Here is a 19,989-nt window from a genome sequence, read left to right as displayed (position 1 = left end):
CATCAATTGATTGTATAAGATTTCTTGTACGTCAAGGATTAGCATTTCGTGGTCATGATGAATCAACAAACTCACTCAATCATGGTAATTTTCTTGAATTGTTAAGATTTCTTGCTGACCATAATGAGGATATCAATAGAGTTGCACTAGACAATGCTCCCTCAAATCTCAAATTAACATCGCCTGATATTCAGAAAGATATTATCAGATCCATTGCTTATTTAACCACTAATTCTATTCTTGGAGATCTCGGTGATGAATTATTTACTATATTAGTTGATGAGGCTCGTGATATATCTGTTAAAGAACAAATGGCAGTTGCTTTACGGTTTGTAGATGAAAGGGGAAATATTGTTGAGCGTTTTCTAGGCATTGTACATGTAAGCGACACTAATGCCTTATCACTTAAAACTGCTATTGATTCTTTGTTGTGCCAACATGGATTATCTATATCTAATTTGCGGGGGCAAGGATACGATGGAGCTAGCAATATGAGAGGAGAATTCAATGGTTTAAAAAGCTTAATTATGATGGAGAACCCTTCTGCTTATTATGTTCATTGTTTTGCTCATCAACTGCAACTTACACTTGTAGCTGTTGCTGAAAATCATATAAGAATTTCTACTTTTTTTGATGTGGTTGCACAATTGAACAATATTGTTGGAGCCTCATGCAAGCAAAGAGATATACTTCGTGAGAAACAATTTGAAAAAGTTATTAAAGGAATTTGCAATGGTGATATCTTCACTGGACAAGGTATGAATCAAGAGATGACATTAAAAAGAGCTGGGAGCACACGTTGGGGTTCACATTATAATACATTGTTAAGTTTGATACATTTGTATCCTTCAATTATTGATGTCCTTTTATTTGTTGAAGAGGAGGGAAAAGATCACAAGCAAAGGGCACAAGCAAATAATCTGTTGGAATTGATTGGAAAATATGAATTTATATTTCAGATGCACTTAATGAAGAATATCTTGGGAGTCACGAATGATTTGTCGCAAGCTTTATAAAGAAAAGATCAAGACATTGTAAATGCCATGATTCTTGTAAGATCAAGCAAACATCAACTGCAAACTATGAGAGATGATGGTTGGGATTTGTTACTGAATGAAGTTTCTTTATTTTGTGTTAAGTATGAGGTAGTCACCCCGCACATGGAAGACTTGTTCGTCTTTCATGGGAGATCACGATGAAATATTGAAGGAAGACAAATCTTCACTATTATCGTGTTGAAACGTTTTATGAAGTGATAGATTTGCAACTTCAGGAGTTGAACAGTCGCTTTAACGAGGTGAACACGGAGTTGTTGTTGTGTATGAGTTGTTTTGATCCATCAAATTTATTCTCTACTTATGATAAGAGAAAATTACTTCAGTTTGCTCAGTTTTATCCATCTGATTTTTCCCCAATGGAGTAAATGCATCTTGAGCCCCAACTTGATAACTTTATTTTTGATATGCGGAGTAGCAATCAATTCTCTGAGGTTGTGGGGATTAGTCAGCTTGCTAAAAGGATGGTTCAATTGAAAAAACATCGTTTGTATCCTTTGGTATATTTACTTTTGAAGTTAGCATTGCTATTACCTGTTGCAACTGCAATTGTAGAGAGAGTGTTTTCAGCAATGAAAATAATCAAAACCTCACTTCGAAATCGGTTGGGAGATGATATGGTAAATGATTGTTTGATATCATATATTGAGCGAGATGTGTTTGATACCATTGATAATGAAGCTATTATTCAAGATTTTCAAAATATGAAATCTCGAAGAGTGATATTGTAAAAAACATATGAAGTTTATATATAACTTTTATTATACATTTTCTGTGTTATATTATTTTTTAAAATTTGTTGAATTCGCCCCCTCTAATTGAAAATCCTGACTACGCCACTGCTGACAAGTCTTGTCAGGAGAAACTTTGAGACGCTCGCCCGCTTGGGGAAGCGTGCACACGCGCTACAGGAACTTTATATGCGCTACAGTGTTCGTTCTTGTTGCTCCGCCTTTTGCTTCATCGCCGGTGACTGACTTGAGCGTCAGAGGTGTTGGTTGCTACTCGGAAAACCTAGAGGTTCCACTGTACAAAAATTTTGTACAAAGGTCTGAACCTTTTTCCTAGCTACCATGTGTTCTTTTAAATTAAATTTTGGATCGCCTGCGGAACTTAACACGTTTGATCCAAAACTTAATCTATTTGTTCTTTTAGGTTTAGACTTGGATCTCCTGCGGAATTTAACACGTTCGATCCAAATCACCTAAGTTATTAATTCCATTAAATATTAATTTCCATAATTTGTTCCCAGTACTGACGTGGCGAGGCACATGACCTTCTTGGATATGGGAGCAACCACCACCGACTAGACAAAACCTTTTAAGGAAGGCTAATATTTAATTTCCTAAAATAGCTTTAGGTTAACCGAAAGGAACAATCAAATCACAAGGAAAAGAAGAAAACATAAGAACACTACATCGAAAATAAATTCGAAATACTAGAATCGTAAGCCTCTTGTATTTTGTATTATTTCCAAAAATAACTAGTATGATGCGGAAAGAAAAAATACTAGTTATACCTTTTAGAAAAACCTCTTGATCTTCTACCGTATTGCTCTTCTAACCTCGGGCGTTGTGTGGGCAATGATCTTCCAAGATGAGAAACCACCAAAGCACCTTCTTCTCCTCCTTGCAAGGTTCGACCAAAACAAAAGCTTCGCCAAGGATGAAGAAAAACCACCAACCAAGCTCTAAGAGATGCAAGCTTTCTCTCCTTCTTCTTCTTCTTCTCCAAGTAGTATCCGGCTACCACAAGAGCTCCAAGCTATAGAAGAGTTTCGGCCACCATAAAGAGGAAGAGAGGGAGAAGAGATGGCCGACCACAACACCAAGGAAAAGAGGGAGAAAACAATAGAAGTTGTAACCCATGAAGGCACCCCAACCCCTTCTTTTATATTCCTTGGCTTTGGCAAATAAGGAAATTTATTTATAATAAAATTTTCTTAACTTTACTTGACAACAATTAATTAAGAAAAATTAAATAAAATTTCTTAATCAATTAATCATGGTCGGCCACCTCAAATAGATAAATTAGGAGAGTTTCAATCAACAATTAAAACTTCCTTATTTGTCTTTGGAAATTTAAAAAAATAAAATTTCCCTTTAAAATCCCTTCATGGTTGATAAAAAGATATTTCTATAATTTTAATTTTTCAACATGTGAATAATTTTCAGAGAGAAAAAATAAAATATCTTTTCAATCTACAAATAAGGAAAGAGATCTAATCTCTTTCTTTAATCTTTTGTAGATCATTTTTAAGAGAGATATTTTAATTTTAATTCTCTTTAATAAATTATATCTTCCACATAATAAAAATTAAAAATTAAAATTCTTTTAATTTAATGGGGGCTGGCCACCTAAGCTTGGGTTCAAGCTAAACCAAGGCTTGGCCGGCCCTAGCTTGAACCACAAGCTAGCTTGGCCGGCCCCCTTATCATGGGTATGAAGGTGGGTATAGGTGGGTATAGTATTCTATAAATAAGACGCTACGATAGGGACCGAGAGGAGGAATTGGTTTTGGTCTCCCAATAAAATTAAGCATCCCGTGTTCGCCCCGAACACACAACTTAATTTTATCAATAATAATTCATTCCACTATAGAACTATTATTGAACTACCGCACCAATCCCAAATTACATTTTTGGGCTCCTTCTTATTATGAGTGTGTTAGTCCCCCTGTGTTTAAGATATCGAATGTCCACTGATTAAGTGAGTTACTGACAACTCATTTAATTAATGTCTTAGTCCAAGAGTAGTACCACTCAACTTTATCATCATGTCGGACTAAGTCCACCTGCAGGGTTTAACATGACAATCCTTATGAGCTCCTCTTGGGGACATTATCAACCTAGTATCTCTAGGACACAGCTTCCTTCTATAATCAACAACACACACTATAAGTGATATCATTTCCCAACTTATCGGGTTTATTGATTCATCGAACTAAATCTCACCCTTTGATAAATTAAAGAAATAAATATCAAATACATGTGCTTGTTATTATATTAGGATTAAGAGCACACACTTCCATAATAACTGAGGTCTTTATTTCTTTATAAAGTCAGTATAAAAGAAACTACCTCTAATGGTCCTACTCAATACACTCTAAGTGTACTAGTGTAATTATATAGTTAAGATAAACTAATTCCTAATTACACTACGACCTTCCAATGGTTTGTTCTTTTCCATTTTGGTCGTGAGCTACTGTTTATAATTTATAAGGTACTGATAACATCATCTTCTGCATGTGACACCACATACTATGTTATCTAGAATATAAATTAATTGAACAACTACAAACAAAAGTAGATAATTTGATCAAATGTGATTCTTTATTCAAAATAAATGTTTACAAAAGTTTAGGCTTTCAGTATACACTCCAACAGGAGGACCAACGTCGGAGACCCCTTCCCTGCCTCGGCACTAACGTCATCTGTTTTGTAGGGCGGAGTGGAGTCTACAAGCGATCAGTGGAGCGTCCACATCCCCAGCTTTCCATCTCATCGACTTTCGGACATGATTATATGTGATCATATTTTCTAGGGGTTTGATCTAAGCTAAGGCCAAAATAAATTTTGGAAAACTAACCAAATAGGACATTTTTAGAAAATATAAGTAAATAAATTTTCCTTGAATTTTTAAAATTATTCGAATAAATATCCTCCCCCTTAATCTAAGATTTTTCAGACACAAGCAATATCTTTAAAATTATTTGCACAAAATTTTAATGAATTAATTATTTGATTTTAGTTTAATTATTTAGATTTAATTTACTTTTAAATTATCCTTATTCATCTCACTAGTCTAAATTTTCAGAAAAAAGGGATCCTATGATTTTGTGAGATGAGTTCAATTGAATTTCATAGTTTGGTTTAATTTTGTGTTAGATTCAAGTTTAGCTTTAGGTTCAATAAATAGGCATTCTTCAGATAAACTTCTTGGCTATGGTGAGTCACCTGGACATCATTAGAGTAATTATACCTTCGAGGTTTTCCAAATAGTCCTATCCACTAAACTTACTAACAAAACTTTGGTCTAACTAGCTAGGATTGGTAGAGGGTAGCTTCAATTAGTTCTACTAAGCCAAATATAACATGTCGAAGTCATATCTTCTTAGACATACATAGACAGAGCTTCTCTAATTTACTATCATCCAAAACTTCTCTAGTGCTATTTTTCAAGTTAAACTTTTGTCCTTATTTGATCTAATTTTACTTACACAACCAGGTACACTAATATTTTGGAGGTGTCAACTAATTTGGAGTCTCCCCTGAATTATTGAGTTTTTATATTTTAGATTTATGTCGTTTATTTTTATAGTTATAATAAACTTGATAGTAATTATTTGATTTATTTGAGTTTAACTTGTTTGACTTTATTTTATTATTTGATTCTTTAGTTTTGAATTAATGGGTTTAGTTGAATTTGATTTTAGATAATGAATTTCAGTTTTGGGTATATAAAATTTATTGAGTCCTACTTGCGTGGTAAGGTACGCTTTCGGAACCCAAGCTTTAGTTTGTTTCTTATTTTTGCTTATAAGTGATATAAATATTTTATTTGTTGAGCTGGATTTGTATCCAAGCCTAGATTTATTGTATACAGCTTTTTGGATTTTAAGAATTAAATCAAAGCTTTTATATCTAGTGGTAAAAGTTTCTAACAATCCTTTAAGTTTGTTAATTTCATTCTTTAATATTATGTTTTTCTCCTCAAGTTTTACAACTTGATTTAGATTTGTATTTTCAATCTGTTCCTTGAGGTGTTGATTTTCCTCAAGGAGCGTTTCATTTTGTTTTTTATATTTAATTAATTTTTTATTTAAATATGCGATAATTCTAAAGAATTTTGAGGTTATGATAGAAGATACATTGTTCGAACCTTCATAAACGAGTACGGACTCATGCTTGATTCATCCTCGGACTCATCGTCTTGTTCCAACTCGCTTTCTGATTCCGATCCTGTTGTGATCAGTGCGCGGTAATTCAGATATTCGACATCGGATTCTTCTGAAGATGATTCGTCTCACGTCGCCTTGAGTGCCTTTTTTTCTGGTTGTTTTGGATTTATCGTCTTTCACCTTTGGACACTCGTGCTTGTAATGTCCTTTCTTGTTACACCCATAGGATGTGATCTTCGCCTTTGTGTCATTTAACTTGATTACCTTTTGTAGGTCCTTCTTCAAGAAGTTGTTCTTTCTTCTTATGAATATTTTTTGACCATGTTCATGAGTTGTTCTTCTTTGTCTTATGAGTCAGATTCAAATCTTGGCTATGGTTTGTTCTTCTATTTATCTTCTTTTGGAGAACCTACAAAAAGAGTAATATCTTTCTCGACTTGTTTTGAGTTAATCTGTTCATAGAGTTTAAGTTCACAAAATATTGTAGAGGAGAAAGAGAAAAATATTGAATTAAACCAGATTTTGGCTCTGGTTTGTTCAAGATAGCACTAGGGTTGGAGAATGAGAAAAATTGTAGAGGAGAAGAGTTAAAATGTGTATGTCTACACATACATGCTCTTACGGTAGTAGACGACCGTTTAAAGAGATGAATGTATACGCTCATCGTGGATGTGCACATTCATTACCTACATGCTTCAAAGCGTGTGCTCCCGTTCTCCATGTCTTCCAAGAGAAACGGTTCATGAATGAAGTAGTTATGTCATTTTATTATCTACCGACAAGCCATGTAGGATATGAGCTTGAGGTGGGGACGGATGAGAAGGTGAGGTCGAGTGGAAGATGAAGTCGAGCTCCGTATATCAAGCTCCCATATTCTCCCTTCACACCGAAGGAGATTAGTCCGGGGTGACTTAACTGAAGAAGTCGGATGTTACGAGTGGGAGGAGTCTGATGGTACGTGTAAGTGGAGTCTACTGAGCTGATCCCCTAAGAATAAGATTGAGTCGGTTGTCTGGGTCAATTTAATCAGACGGTTTGAATTTTAACTTGGCTCTGCCACATGCAGATCGCTCTATCCGACACATCAATGATAATAAACACAAAATCAATCAGTGTTATGTTTGAATTTTGGTAGGCTAGCTATATGTTTACAAAGGAAAAAGGCAGCCATCCATATATATGTCTCCTGCACCAAGCTATTCCAGTGACAGAGACCTAACAGCACCTACTTGTTGTCCTACCTCATAGACTGCGACACACCCCCACCATGGCACCATCTACTGTTGAAGCGCCACCATGGCTCATGCTCGCACCGCCATCTTCGTCTCCTCCTTCCATGGCCATCCCTCCCTAACTGAAAACACACCCGACTCTATATCGTACTCAGCGTCTCTACTCCTTTCCCTGAACCATCAGTTTTTTCCATCCCTCGCGAGCACGTCCCGCTGCTTCTCCCAATTCCATCCACTTCCTTGACTCGTCTCCTCCTTGGGACCCGCACAGAGACAAAAATTTTGGAGTGGCATAGTGTCGAATCGCCATGCACTGTTGCTGCTGCATGTCGAACAGTGACAGATGTTGGTTCAGCAGCTGCGGTGGGCAGCAAGTCAGCAAATTCCAAAATGCTAGCGGCCAAATTGCAGCAGCTGGTGCTAGCTATCGACCGACAATGGTGGCGCGTTCTCAAACCTCTTCGAGAGTCATGCAATGCATACTTGCCAGGGCTTCGGCAGCAGTTTCAGCAGATATTCACTGTCGTCCTCTGCGCGACTCTGCTCTGGTTTCGTGCATGCATGCCGTGGATCGAACTGATCAGAGCTGCTGCTGGGGGTGGTGATGGTGGGGGAAGAGAGAGCATGTAATCGAAAGGATCGATGCGGTGGAGTGGGCGGAAGGAGCCAAGGGATTGGAGGCGAAGACAGCGGCTTCTCATCGCCTAATCGCGGTCCTCTGAAATTAAGTTAAGCCGTGTAGCTAGCAGCGTACGGACCACTCCCTCCCTCCTCCCAACGCCCTCCTCCCTCCTCCCTCCTCCGCCTTCCACTTCCATGGCTCAGCTTTTGAATTCAATCCGTACAGACCGAGACAACGACGTCGAATATGTTCGGCTATTTTTTTTTTTCTACCGCGCATCCCGAGACCACTTCCCCCTCTTCTTGTTCTGCCTTCTATAAATCCTCCTCCGACCTTCTTGCGGCTTTGTTCAATTCGATCGTCCTTGATGTGTGGTTGATTTAGCTACTTGGGGAGTGAAAGATCAAGCTTTCGTTGTGAGTTGTAAGGGGAGCGGGATGGGGGTGGAGACAGGGGAGTCGCGGCGGCGGCGGGCGGCGGAGGGGGAGCCGGCGCTGGCTGCGGGAGCTGGAAGGGAGCGGTGCCCGCGGTGTGAATCGCGGGACACCAAGTTTTGTTACTACAACAACTACAACATGTCGCAGCCCCGGCACTTCTGCAAGTCCTGCCGACGCTACTGGACGCTCGGCGGCACGCTCCGCAATGTTCCCATCGGCGGCGCCTCCCGCAAGCGCCTCCGCCCTTCGCCGGCTCCCGCCGGCGCCCCCGAGTTCCGAGCCCTGCCTCCGCTTGCATCGACTGATGCGGTGGCAGCCTCCGACTCGCCAGCCGGCCGCGGTGGCCCTCTATTCCCCGGCGGCGGCGCCGGGCTGCTCGGTATGGAGGAGGCTTTCGTCCCCAGCCGCGCAGGGTTCGGGCTGGGGCTCGGGCTGGGGCTCGGTTGCGGCGCCGCCAGGGCAGCTGCGGAGGAGATGGGGTTCGGTGGCCTGGGCCACCACGCCTTGCTTTGGTCCCACTCGCTGCTCGACGAGCCGGGAGACGCGTGGCGGGTAGGAAGCAGCGGAGCCGGCGGGAACTTGGCGTGGCCGGACCTCGCCATATCCGCTCCATCCGACGGAGGCGGCGCTCCGGCGAGGGACTTCCACTAATTGCTCGACAATGGCAATGGCATTAGTTTGAGGGGGCTTCCTAGCTAGTTTTGACTTTGCTTGCGTATCAGACGTCTCCTATAATTATGTACTCTGTTGCTTTGGAAAACACTTGCTAATTTCTCTCCTGCTTAATCGATTAGCTAGTGACCTTCAAACTTTATGCATTTTCTCACCGATCAATCACTAAATCTTACTTGAATTGACGAGAGAATACATAAATTTTGATGCTCTGCGTTACATTCCAGTTCAAGCATATCTACATAGATCATCATGAAGTTCAGTAGCTAGATGTTAATTGATATAGAAGCGAAGCTAGTAAAATCTAGCCGTCTGATCGACTTCCAATGACAGAGAGGAGGCGGAGGCGGAAGTGATGTGGTCGCCTGAGGCGAGGTGAGCGGCGGCGGTGCGACGCATGCGTAGGTGTAGGATGTGGGCTTGGGAGAGGGCGAGCTGAGCCTGGAGGGATTGGATTTGGCGGTGGAGGGAGGAGATGAGTGCGACGCAGCCGTAGACGGGGTCGCGCACCCGGGCGTCCGCCTCGAACACCAAGCTCCTCACGGCGTCTCCTCGGTGCTGCTCCGCCATCTCCTGCAAGAGCTTGCTGACGTTGCTGGCGCCGAACACCTTGTGCACGCAGGCGAATTTGCGCGGCTCCTCCGCCGGGAAGTGGGGCGCGAACACGCAGCCCTGCACGCACCGCCGCCGGAGGAGCTTGCACGCCGCGCACGGCGACGCTGCCGCGCTCTGCCGCCTCCTCCCTGCTGCTTCCTTCATCAAAAACTTACACTGACTCAGTACAATTGAATCTGCACCTGCGTTACTCTAGCCGCTTCCTCTCTACTTCTCCAGCGCCGATGCCTTTAATTTGCACTTGTTAAATTTATACGGACTCAGCATAAGAACCAGCGATAGAGAAGGGAACGAAAAAGGAAAAGACAAAAGAACAGTAGTCATCACATCGCTGGCCAGTGAGGAGACAATAAAGAGGAAGTGGAAATGCGAAGCTCCATGATGATGAGGGACAAATTTGGCACCACAGATCATGATTTAGATTGACAAGATATGTTTTTTTATATCATATAGCAGATATTTCTACTGCTCAACTGTACTCAATTACCAATTTACCATCACCTCTCTTCAGTCTGCACTAAAATCGTGCTCATTAATTAGTCTTCCTTTGACGCGAATTCAATGGGATCGGAACACAGAAACTGCTAGAGTCGCCAAGAAGAAAGGGTTGGTAGGAGAATCCCGAGAGGAACTCACGGGAGAGAAGCTTTCGTGCTCAGTAAGGAACCTTTAGCAGCCCTAGGATCCGATCGTGATTTAATCTTCGCCATTCGATGGCTGCTTGCTCTTGACTCCGGTGAAGGCCTGCAAAGGAACAAGCTACTTTGCATGGAGAGAGCAAAGAAGAAAGCTTTGAAGAAGAGCCATGGTTTGCTTTAGTCTTTAGATGCTTCCTTGCAAAAAAATTCTTGGAAGTTTCAAGTATTTCTGAAATACATGACACATTTCAAGTCAAGAGCAGTAAAAAAGATGGGAAGAAATTTACAAAAAAAAAAGAGTTAGTTTAGATAAATAGGTATGTACACTCAGAACCCTAGGTCCTGTCTGCCCTAATCCTCAAGTGCTTATCCTAATCTTCTAGGGTCTGGATCTCGCCCATCATTATGCGGTTGCTGACAACGTTAAACCCCAAGAGCGTCGAACTCACCTTGTGCGCCTTCTTCCCCTTTTTCTTCCCCCGTCCTTTGGGTTGCCCATCGAAGGCATCATCTGTGCCTTCATCAGGATCAGGAACAGCTGCTGCAGCTACGGCATTGGAATTCCGGTGACTGTAGTCCTCCACAGAAATAGGGTGGGTCTTCTGCAACTCAAAAGCAGTGTCGAGGACATCTGATGGCAAGAACTCTTTGTAGTTGAGGAACTTGTCGATGAAATCATGATTGTGATCCAGAGAACCGATGTTTTCTCGCAATAGCATCTCAGCCTCAGACGTTGTCTGCTTTATGCAAAATTCCAGAAAACTGGTATCTGATGCACGAATGAAAACTCATGTAACGATTACTTCGGGGCACAGAAAAACAAACAAATCTTTGGAAGTTCTAATAAGTACCATTCGTCCCTGTGAGCCGGATCCACTCATTAACACACCAATCTTGGAATTCCATCGCCTCTGCATATGAGAAAAACAAAGAGGGGGTGAGAAACATAAACTCTTACAAGCAAGTCCCTGGTGGAATTGATGGATAGTTTCTTTACCTGAGTTCTTTGAAGAAACGCCCCTACCCTTCAAAATGGGCAAAGGTGAGGAAAGAGTATAATCCAAACCTCTGCTTCCAACCTTCTGCCCTGTTCCTGCTCCAGAAACTCCTTTGCCTTTAGCTGCCCTGCTGACAGAGCTCTCGGTTGGAGGGAAGTCAGGCCTGTTAGATATAAATTCATCAATATTATCTTTGAAATTTTAAGGACATCAAAAATTGCAATAGTACAAATGCATGCATCAAAAACGAAAATATGACCAGCATAAACAGGAAGGGAAAAAAATTCTAGCAGGATGTAATCACCAAAAATTTGAAATTAAGAATTGCGAGGAACCAACTAGTAGTAACAACTAGGCATGCTAACTTTATTATTCACTAACTATTGCCTAAACCATATCTATAACACTCACCAAAATGGATTAACAAACTTTTAACAATCATATCAACCACATTACCATACCTAGCAATGATCAAAATAAATGCTGGTATTCGTGGACGGAAGGGACAAACAGAAGTATCAGGATTCAAGGTGTAACTACAGCAAATTGTTATGACATAACATCAACCAGAAGCTGAGCTAGTCTTGCTATTTGAGTTTCAACTGCATAAATCAATATATCCCTCCATGGAAATCTACATAGCCAAGTCCGAAGCTCTCAATTGTATTAATGTTTCATGCATTTTAAACTCTAATCGATTCAACTAATGAAAACGCAATGTTTATTCATCAACTTTCGGTCTATGTCAACCTCTATTCAATTTGATTGGTTAAACTACAGTATTGAATGCTCTATCTTTAATCAAATCAACTGAAAACTGATAGGAGAATCTAAAAATAATTATAGCAATAAGAACAGATCATAAGATAGATGAAGTGATTAAATAAATGAAACCAGATAAATATAAGAGAAGAAAACAGAAGAGTAGAAGTAATTTTGCCTTCACAGATCACACAATAAATTGTTCAATGATAGCAATTAAATTGGAATACACTTCTGATGCTAATATATGAACTGTGATAAGAAAAAATATACCTTTTGAGTTCTGGTTTTGATTGCTCAGGCAACCCCCAAAACAGATCATCTTCAGTTCTAGGTTTTATCAGATTTGAAACTTGTGGAACAAACTGATGGGATGATGCAATGTTAGATGGTGATGTTCCACTATTCTGCCAAGTCCCGCTTCCACGACTTGCCTGGTTTGGCTGGACTTTAGCTGTTGGTATTGGAGCCTGCTGTTGCTGCATAGTTCCAGACCTCTTCTGTTGTTCCATCTGAATGTCTCTTAATGATACCGGTCTCTGCTGTTTCTTAGAGTCGAATGACCATGCTGGTGGAGGAACAGAGCTTGATTGATCCTCCTTCCAAAGAACAAAATCCCCCAATGATGGAGCAGCAGGAGGAGCCGGTAAAGATTCTTTTCCTTGTACTTGGCGTGCAATTTTATCCTTTTCAACAGTTGATGGGGATGCAGACAATTCAGCGGAACCAACTGGTTGTTGTATCTTGGCTCCAGCAGCTTTCGACTTTGATACCTTTTTGCGAGCTTTTCTAGTATCCTTAGCCTCAACAAAATCATTGTCATCAACAGCAGAAGCTTCAAGATGTGCCTGACCTGGTGATAGCAGTGGTAGAAGTGAGCTCTGAGCATTGCCAGCAGAAGCCCTAATATCTTTATTTGACTTGGCCAAAACTTCTTCAGCCAATAAATCATGCAAATTGCTTTTCCTGCTCTTTGATTTAAGAGGATCTTCAGAGTTCACAAGGAGCGTATTTGATTCTAGAACAGTATCACTGGATGGCTTATTTTCGAAATTAGTTATTGATGACCAAGGGGCTGGAGATGGAACAACTTTGGCAGGTGTCACTGCAACAGTTTCAGAACTGATCCCTCTTTGTGCCTTCAGCTGTTCTTCCTGTTGTATCTCCAGAAGAGATTTAGGTTTGAATCCTGGAGCAGATTTCCATGCCCACTGAGTTGATGATACCTTCAGATTGGAACCCGGTGTAGCAACTACATTCGCATTGGCTTCCTCATCTTTTGTTCCACTGGGTAAAGGATTCACATTGAATGCCAGTGAGGGACTTTGAGGTTCAGACATTTCATTAGTGCATGCTAGAGAAACATCAGTCAGCACTTCAGATTTAGCTTCATTGGCATTTACACCAACTTCAGTATCCACGTTTGATGCCTTGCTAGAAATAAAAATAGGTAATCCTTTCCCTGCATCTACAACAATTTTTGCCTTAGATTTCTTTTGCTTCTTAGATTTCTTTTCAGAATTTTTCTTCACTTCTTGTGTTTCAACAACTTTGTTAGGGACAGCTTGATCATTTTGGTCACTGAGATCTAATGAAGAAATATTGATATCATGTACTGGATCAGTCATAGGAGGTGCAAAATCAGTAGATAATTGACTGTCCTCTAAACCAAGGGGAGCAATATCTTGAGCCTGAGACACTTGTGGTACCTCTTGTTCTTTCTCTGTACCACACAAACTCTGAGTCATATTTTGGGATTCAAGACCCGATTTCTCTGACTCCCCTCGAGTCTCAGAGAAATTCAAATCATCCGCCATCTCTTGTTTTGTTTTGGTATCAGGAAGAGTAGCAACATTATCCATCACAAATTGAGTATCTGATTCGTTTGAAGTAATTCCTTGGTCAAGGATATGATGTGGAAAGGGGATAGACAGAGGTACAGAAGTCGGTGAACTAACATTCAGGGAACTTTGTAGGTTAGTATTGGGATGATACGATGCTCGACTACCTTCATATGCAACTGGCATCTGCTGACCAATCTGTAATTGTTCATTTCCTCTCTGAAGCACAACATGATCTGTAGCTATCTTGCCTGTTGGCATGGCAACAGATGTTTGAACATAAGGACCACCGAACTGTTGCTGAGACAGATGACTGGAAAACACATTGGAAAGCATTTGCTGATATTGTTGCTGTTGTTGCTGCTGTTGCTGTATCATAAATTGCTGCTGCTCTTGCTTTTGCTGCTGCTGGAGCAATAATAACTTTTCCAACACAGGTAATTGAGCAGCAGGAATCTGAGACTGCAAATGAAGTTGAGACAGCAGATACTGTTGTTGCGACAAGCTTAGCAATCGCGGATCCTGGTGCATCTCAGATGGAAGAAATTTATCTGGTGGAATAAATGAAGGATCACTATGTTGAGAGATTAAATTAGGTAATGAGGATTGGTTTACTGGCAGCAAACTGTGCTGATGACCTCCAAATCGTATCTGAGATGGCAAATGTTGATTATAATGCATACTCAATACCTCAGCTTGATGTTCAGTGCCAGCATGAAGGGGATTATTTCCTGTTGCAGCATCTGAAAAATTCGAAAGAAAAGATGCACCATATCCACCAGTTCGTGAAACTGCCTTATCAGCACCAGCTTGCAAAAGGGACAGCAAGTCAACTTGCTGAGATTTAAGAGTTTGGACCGGAGAGTCCACAGTTGACGGAAATAGTTTAGAATATGGTGAAGAGTCTGAAACCAAATCTGTTTTGGGTCCGGGCGCTGATGATGAATCACCACCTGACCAGTATGAAACAGGATTCATTAAAGACCTTTGCCTTTCCAACAACCTGGTTTGTGTCAAGAGGTAATTTGTCTCACTCCCACTTTCTCCTACTACACCAGGCAAACCTGAACTTAAAACAAATATAAGTATCACAAAGAAATGCTAGAACAAGAGGAAGCCAGTGCTTATAAAAAACACACAAGGATCTTGCCGACAGTTATATGAACATGTATTCAGACAAAAACTAACCTCTATTGAAAGAGAAGGTTTCCGAAGCAGAACTGCTATTATTGTCAGACATCAAAGACTCCAAGAACCGATTTTGTGTTTCAGCTGCAGCAATACTTAGGTCTCGTTGTTCATATTCACTGAGCCCAGTGAGAATGCTACTAGGACCTGGAAATTTACCCTTAGGAGTGCTATCCACTGTGGAAACATGCTTGGCCATGCCAAATCCAGGTGGTGGTCCAGCCTTTGCTCTCAAGTGCGGCATAACATCTCCAAGTGAAGAAAAAGGTGCGTCAGCAGGAGAATTTGCAAGGCAGACTTGCAGATCAATACCAAAATATCCTGCTTCAAACCAACTAATAACATCGCTTCCAGAAAAAGGACCTTGAATTTGACCTTGAGGGTCCTTGTAGTATAGTAAAAGATCTTCTGGAGAAGGGGGATGCAACTTCCTGCCAACCAATACATCCTTGGGCATAAAAGAATAAGCTTCCTTTGTTAATTCAGATGGTTGCCTATTCATATAGGAATGGCTTTTAGCATCTGAATGTACACCAACTCCGTCAGTGTTAGACTCTATATCTTTCTGTAGATGAGAGGGGCGCATATGCTCTAGAGAAACCTCCGAGGAAAAAGCATTGCTACCATATACTGGACCAGATTTATAGTCCCCACTTGACTGAGATCTTTGTGGAACAAAAGATGATGCTGCCACAAACCGAGTACTATCTTTAGAAATCATCTCGTCTGCATTTGTTGAAACAATATCTAGGTCTACAAAGACAGTAGCAAATATCAATGATTTAACCAATAAAATACATATCCATCCAATAGAAAGAAACAAAAAAGAATAAATAAATAAAAAGATAATTTTTGCCAATAGAACAGATTTAATAAGAAATTTACAGGGCTACACAAAATGAAATTTACAAGGATATATGAAAAATCTATTATACCTTTTGAATTTGATCGAGATCTACTGAGAGTAGCATCTAGCATTGTGTAATTTCTGAGTTGATATGGCTGTTTATCGTATGGTGGGCTCTCAGAAGGAATGCAATTCTCCATCATGGAATTGTCAATTTGAGCTCTATAAATATCCACAGCATTTGGCAGGTCATATTTACTATCTGCATGCAATAAATATAAAAGAAACAGGAAACTGAGCGAGCATGATAAACATAAAATATCCAACGTGAAAGAGTTATACAAAGCTAAACAACAAAAGATTGGCACCTAATTTACTCTGCCTAGCTGGGACAGCTTCTGGAGTAGACCTCCCAATGGAAGATTCCTTTGACAGTTGAGGAGCGCCACTACTCACAATATCTCCTTTGTCAATTCCCTTGATGATGACCTACAATTATCAATAGCATAAGGGATGCAAGGGGGAAAAAAAACTCTGACCAAAGAGATCATCTAATTGCTTACTGATTCATCAGCTGTAGGAGCAGAAAATGCTAAGGGCTCCAATGTTTCCACTTGAGTTAGGGAAGGAACTTCAACAAATTCATCAAATGATGATCTAATACTCTTTATATCAGTTTTCCTATATATATCAAGCATTTTTATCCTAGTATATCTTTTGCTGGAAAGATCTCCAGAGGTATCATCAAACTTCTCATGAAAAGAACCCACTATATGAACACGAGAAGTATCACTGTTCTTGTTGTTCGTGCCAAAGTTAGATTTTCCACGACCAACAAACATAGATGATATCCCATTTTCTACTCTTCCTCTACTATAACCATGCATATTAGGCTGTTTGAGAGGAGTTTGAGATTGGTTGTAATTAGAGTCTCCCCTCCCACGGCCTAAACCATAGTTAGATCTCCATGACCGAGAATAATGATCATCTCCTTCAGTGTCCTTTCCATGATTATTCATGTCCTTTCCATGACTAGTGAAATATGATGAAGTCTTGTCAGGGACCGGGTTACTGCCTTTGCTAGACTCCAACCACTTCCCACGCCAGTTATCAGATTCCTTATCACTTGGTCCCCAACGCGTGCTCCATTTGCTCTCCCGTCGCAGGTCAGTGCGTGGTTCCCCAGAATGCTTGGAGTTATTTTCAGGCCAGCGTTCTGTTCGGTGTGTATCACCAAGCTCTTTGTCTCCCTCCCTCCAATGGTCTCGGCGAATGGAAGAATTTGTTTCTCTCTCTTCATCATGCCACCGGTCTCGGCGACCACCTTCTGGATCATGCAAGATTGGCCTAAAGGCCTCCTTTTTCTTTCCAGTACTAACATAACCATCAACAGTCACTGATGCCTTCACATCATCTGTCTTGTTATCATGAATGGAGCCCAATTCCTGCAGATATGTAGACACAACATTACATATTGAACATGTACCAAAGATATAGACAGATCATGCCATATGAACAGCAAATGCAGTAAGAATAATAATTCGTAGCAGAAGCTCTCTTTGCAGAACATATGGGTGAATCTACACTACAGAGAGGAAAATCATGTTGTTCACAGATCCATAAACCTAACCTTGTTATCAACTGACTTTGAAAACAGCCATTGAGGAGAAAGAGGTATAGAATTCTCAGACCCTTGATTGTCTGCAAAAATCAGATTTGCATTTACAAAAAAGTTAGTAAAAAATGATTGCACAGAAAAATAATCCAATTACAGGAAGGATAGTGTCAAGACTCATAAGTCTTTTGGTTCATAAATGAAACATTTCACTTGCTAAATGTACTCCAGTTACAGAAAAACAAACCTAAAATAAGCACACTGCAAATTCAGCAAGATCAATTTACTAACTCAAAGACTGATCCTTATCTTTTTAATGGCCAATGACTCGGGATGCTTATAACGGTATGGTTTTCATCTTTCAACTGACTGTTTAGGTTATTATACAAGAATAAAATATGTCAAAGTTATTTAACTTAAAGACGAAATGAATTGATGACAATAAGAAGGAACAATGGATCTTCATTGATCAGCCTTTGATACAGCATCCAACATGGGTGAGATTGCAAATGTTTCCACATGTCACTTTTAAAAACATGTGATCTAGATATCAATCGCCCAATGGCGTGTCATTGTCCAAATGTATATTATCAAAGCCTTGGGGTGTTCTGATTCCAATTGACAAGGGTGGACCGTAGCCCTCTGGGTTGTGCAAATTGACCAGCAGCAACTTAATCGGGTGATGGTTAAAAACAAGCACACCTATCTCAATAGGCGATTGATTTGATGTCTAGTTATTAAAAAATTGAAGAGATTACTAAATCAGCTACTTGAAAGCACTATGGGCACTTCAACCCTTATCCCACTAGGTGGGGTTGGCAAAAAAAAAAATTATAAATAACATTTCAAATGTCAAAGTTACAATAACACCTCAATTTCTCCACTTTGATCACGACTCATGCCAAGAAAAAATGTCATTGCGTATACCTTTACTCTTGAGAAGTTCAAGAACGTGCTAAGATCTAGAAAATGTAACAATGACTATGTTGTGAAAAGCGTTAGTGGGGAATTCAGCTGTCTAAATTGCATTGAGTGAATGCATGGGGGAAATTACCAAACTCCCCTCTTATCACACTCATTTTGAGATTACACCCGAAATTCACAAAAACAAAAAAAAAAAAACTACGCAAAAGAACTCCCTTCTTTATTAGTTAGCCAGGTGTAGTCGTACCAGGTCATCCCTTTGTCTCACTCATTTTCTACTCCGAGAGGCAAATCGAGCACGACAATGTACAGTGAACGACTAAAGCGAGGAAGAATAGGAACTACGAGCAAAAGATCAACATTTTCAAACTTCTCTCTTTTCCTACAGTAGAAAGATCGACGTCTAGGGTACGAGATCAAAATATCTACGATCAAAATTAACAACATCACCTACACTATCACACAAAGAACAAAGAACACGGTAACGAGATCATGTGAATCGAACACAGGAAAAGACTGAGGGAAGCAAACTGAAAACCCTATACTAGAACCGCATCGTCTTGGTGCGAGGAAAAGGAAACAGCGATCCAGAGGCGTAACCAGATACACGAAAGGCATAGCACAGGAATCAAAGGATAAAGATGAGTCACGGAACCCGTGGCTTCAACGCCCAATCCGGAAGGAAAGACGGGACGACCTCTGTGACTCGGGGGCGGCGGCGGATCCACGGTGAGGCCGCGGCTGTCGTCGGCATTCCTGAAGTCGGCCATCGTCGGAGGCAGGGGAGGCGGCAAGGTTCACTCGTGCTGTGGTGGCTGCTCGCTAGGGTGAAGCGTAGAAGAATTAGGGCAACGGAAATGGGAGGATTAAAAAGGGTGGTCCGTGCGGGAGAAGCACTGGGCATCGTCGCGGACTAATTCGTGACCCTGCGGTGAGATCACCTTGTCATTCCAGCCGTCGATCACTCTGATCCCACGCTTCACTGCCATTGTCGTTACCCTGTAAATCCTACCCAAAGATCAGTCAGCCAATCCAAACAACTCTCATGTTAAATTTTGTCAGAGGCCCACCGGGTACAAATTGCGTACATTCTTTTCTTGCGATGTTCCCGTCTTTCGGTGTGATCACCGGCGGCCCTATTTACAATCGTGATCCAGTGCCCCGCCCAGAGAATCCAACGGTCAGCACGAGTCAATGAACGTCGCCGATTCGTTGTCTCGTAACAAGGTGTGGCTTTAAGATTCGATCGCGGAACAAGTTACAGCAGTGGAGTCGGTAAGGACTGGAGTCCGAAGAACTGTACCGTAGTGCCACGCGGCACAATAGTTGTGGTCAGTTTGGGACAGTTATTTGACACGATCTAAATTTTTCAAAAAAATAAAATGTACTCAAAAAAAATTTGTATATGCAATCGGAGTTTGGGATTAGATATTAGTGAGCAAACTCAAAATCCAAATATTTCAATGATTTAGAAGCTAAACGAGTTGGGTTGGATTCCGACCCACTTTTTGGGGCTCACTGAGGCCTCATTGAATTGTAATGGCTAAATAGGGAATTAGGCCGAGCCCATTTATATCTGCCACTTTGTTAATAATATAATTTTTATATATATCAAATATTTAGAGTAATCAGTCTGACCCATA

At 40.8% G+C, this 19,989-nt stretch overlaps 3 protein-coding genes across 4 annotated transcripts; 1 reads left to right on the top strand and 2 right to left on the bottom strand.

Moving 5' to 3' along the window:
- The first annotated feature begins 7,637 nt into the window (after window positions 1-7,637).
- On the top strand, window positions 7,638-9,025 carry LOC122050920 (dof zinc finger protein DOF1.6-like). The gene has a single exon (XM_042611792.1). It carries the CDS (start codon window positions 8,247-8,249, stop codon window positions 8,895-8,897), a length of 651 nt encoding a protein of 216 aa, XP_042467726.1. The 5' UTR covers window positions 7,638-8,246; the 3' UTR covers window positions 8,898-9,025.
- Window positions 9,026-9,111: 86 nt separating this feature from the next.
- LOC122050921 (LOB domain-containing protein 4-like) lies at window positions 9,112-9,862 on the bottom strand. Its single transcript, XM_042611793.1, has one exon. The coding sequence runs from the start codon at window positions 9,675-9,677 to the stop codon at window positions 9,213-9,215; it is 465 nt and encodes a 154-aa protein (XP_042467727.1). The 5' UTR covers window positions 9,678-9,862; the 3' UTR covers window positions 9,112-9,212.
- A 485-nt stretch (window positions 9,863-10,347) lies between these two features.
- LOC122050918 (protein ESSENTIAL FOR POTEXVIRUS ACCUMULATION 1-like) lies at window positions 10,348-19,210 on the bottom strand. 2 transcript variants are annotated; one of them, XM_042611790.1, is made up of 10 exons: window positions 19,002-19,210; window positions 17,438-17,508; window positions 16,371-17,252; window positions 16,176-16,296; window positions 15,896-16,069; window positions 14,961-15,713; window positions 12,205-14,836; window positions 11,169-11,332; window positions 11,023-11,082; window positions 10,348-10,940 (listed from the first exon to the last, which is right to left on the bottom strand). In XM_042611790.1, the coding sequence occupies exons 1-10, from the start codon at window positions 19,114-19,116 to the stop codon at window positions 10,543-10,545; spliced, it is 5,370 nt and encodes a 1,789-aa protein (XP_042467724.1). In that variant the 5' UTR covers window positions 19,117-19,210; the 3' UTR covers window positions 10,348-10,542. The 2 variants fall into 2 exon arrangements, with proteins under 2 accessions (XP_042467724.1, XP_042467725.1); XM_042611791.1 differs by having other exon boundaries at window positions 19,044-19,210.
- Between the last annotated feature and the right edge of the window lie 779 nt (window positions 19,211-19,989).

This window comes from Zingiber officinale, chromosome 3A (genome assembly GCF_018446385.1).
Source record: "Zingiber officinale cultivar Zhangliang chromosome 3A, Zo_v1.1, whole genome shotgun sequence".
NCBI classification, from domain to species: Eukaryota; Viridiplantae; Streptophyta; class Magnoliopsida; order Zingiberales; family Zingiberaceae; genus Zingiber; species Zingiber officinale.
This window is presented reverse-complemented; position numbering and strand designations above follow the sequence as displayed.

Excerpts from the sequence above, each read along its gene's own strand:
- LOC122050920 (XM_042611792.1), top strand. The coding sequence starts at position 8,247 with ATGGGGGTGGAGACAGGGGAGTCGCGGCGGCGGCGGGCGGCGGAGGGG.
- LOC122050921 (XM_042611793.1), bottom strand. The coding sequence starts at position 9,677 with ATGAAGGAAGCAGCAGGGAGGAGGCGGCAGAGCGCGGCAGCGTCGCCG.
- LOC122050918 (XM_042611790.1), bottom strand. The coding sequence starts at position 19,116 with ATGGCCGACTTCAGGAATGCCGACGACAGCCGCGGCCTCACCGTGGAT. Across the intron at positions 16,297-16,370 it reads CTCCTACAGCTGATGAATCA|GTCATCATCAAGGGAATTGA; the intron begins GTAAGCAATTAG and ends TGATAATTGTAG. Across the intron at positions 10,941-11,022 it reads CCGGCTCACAGGGACGAATG|ATACCAGTTTTCTGGAATTT; the intron begins GTACTTATTAGA and ends TTCGTGCATCAG.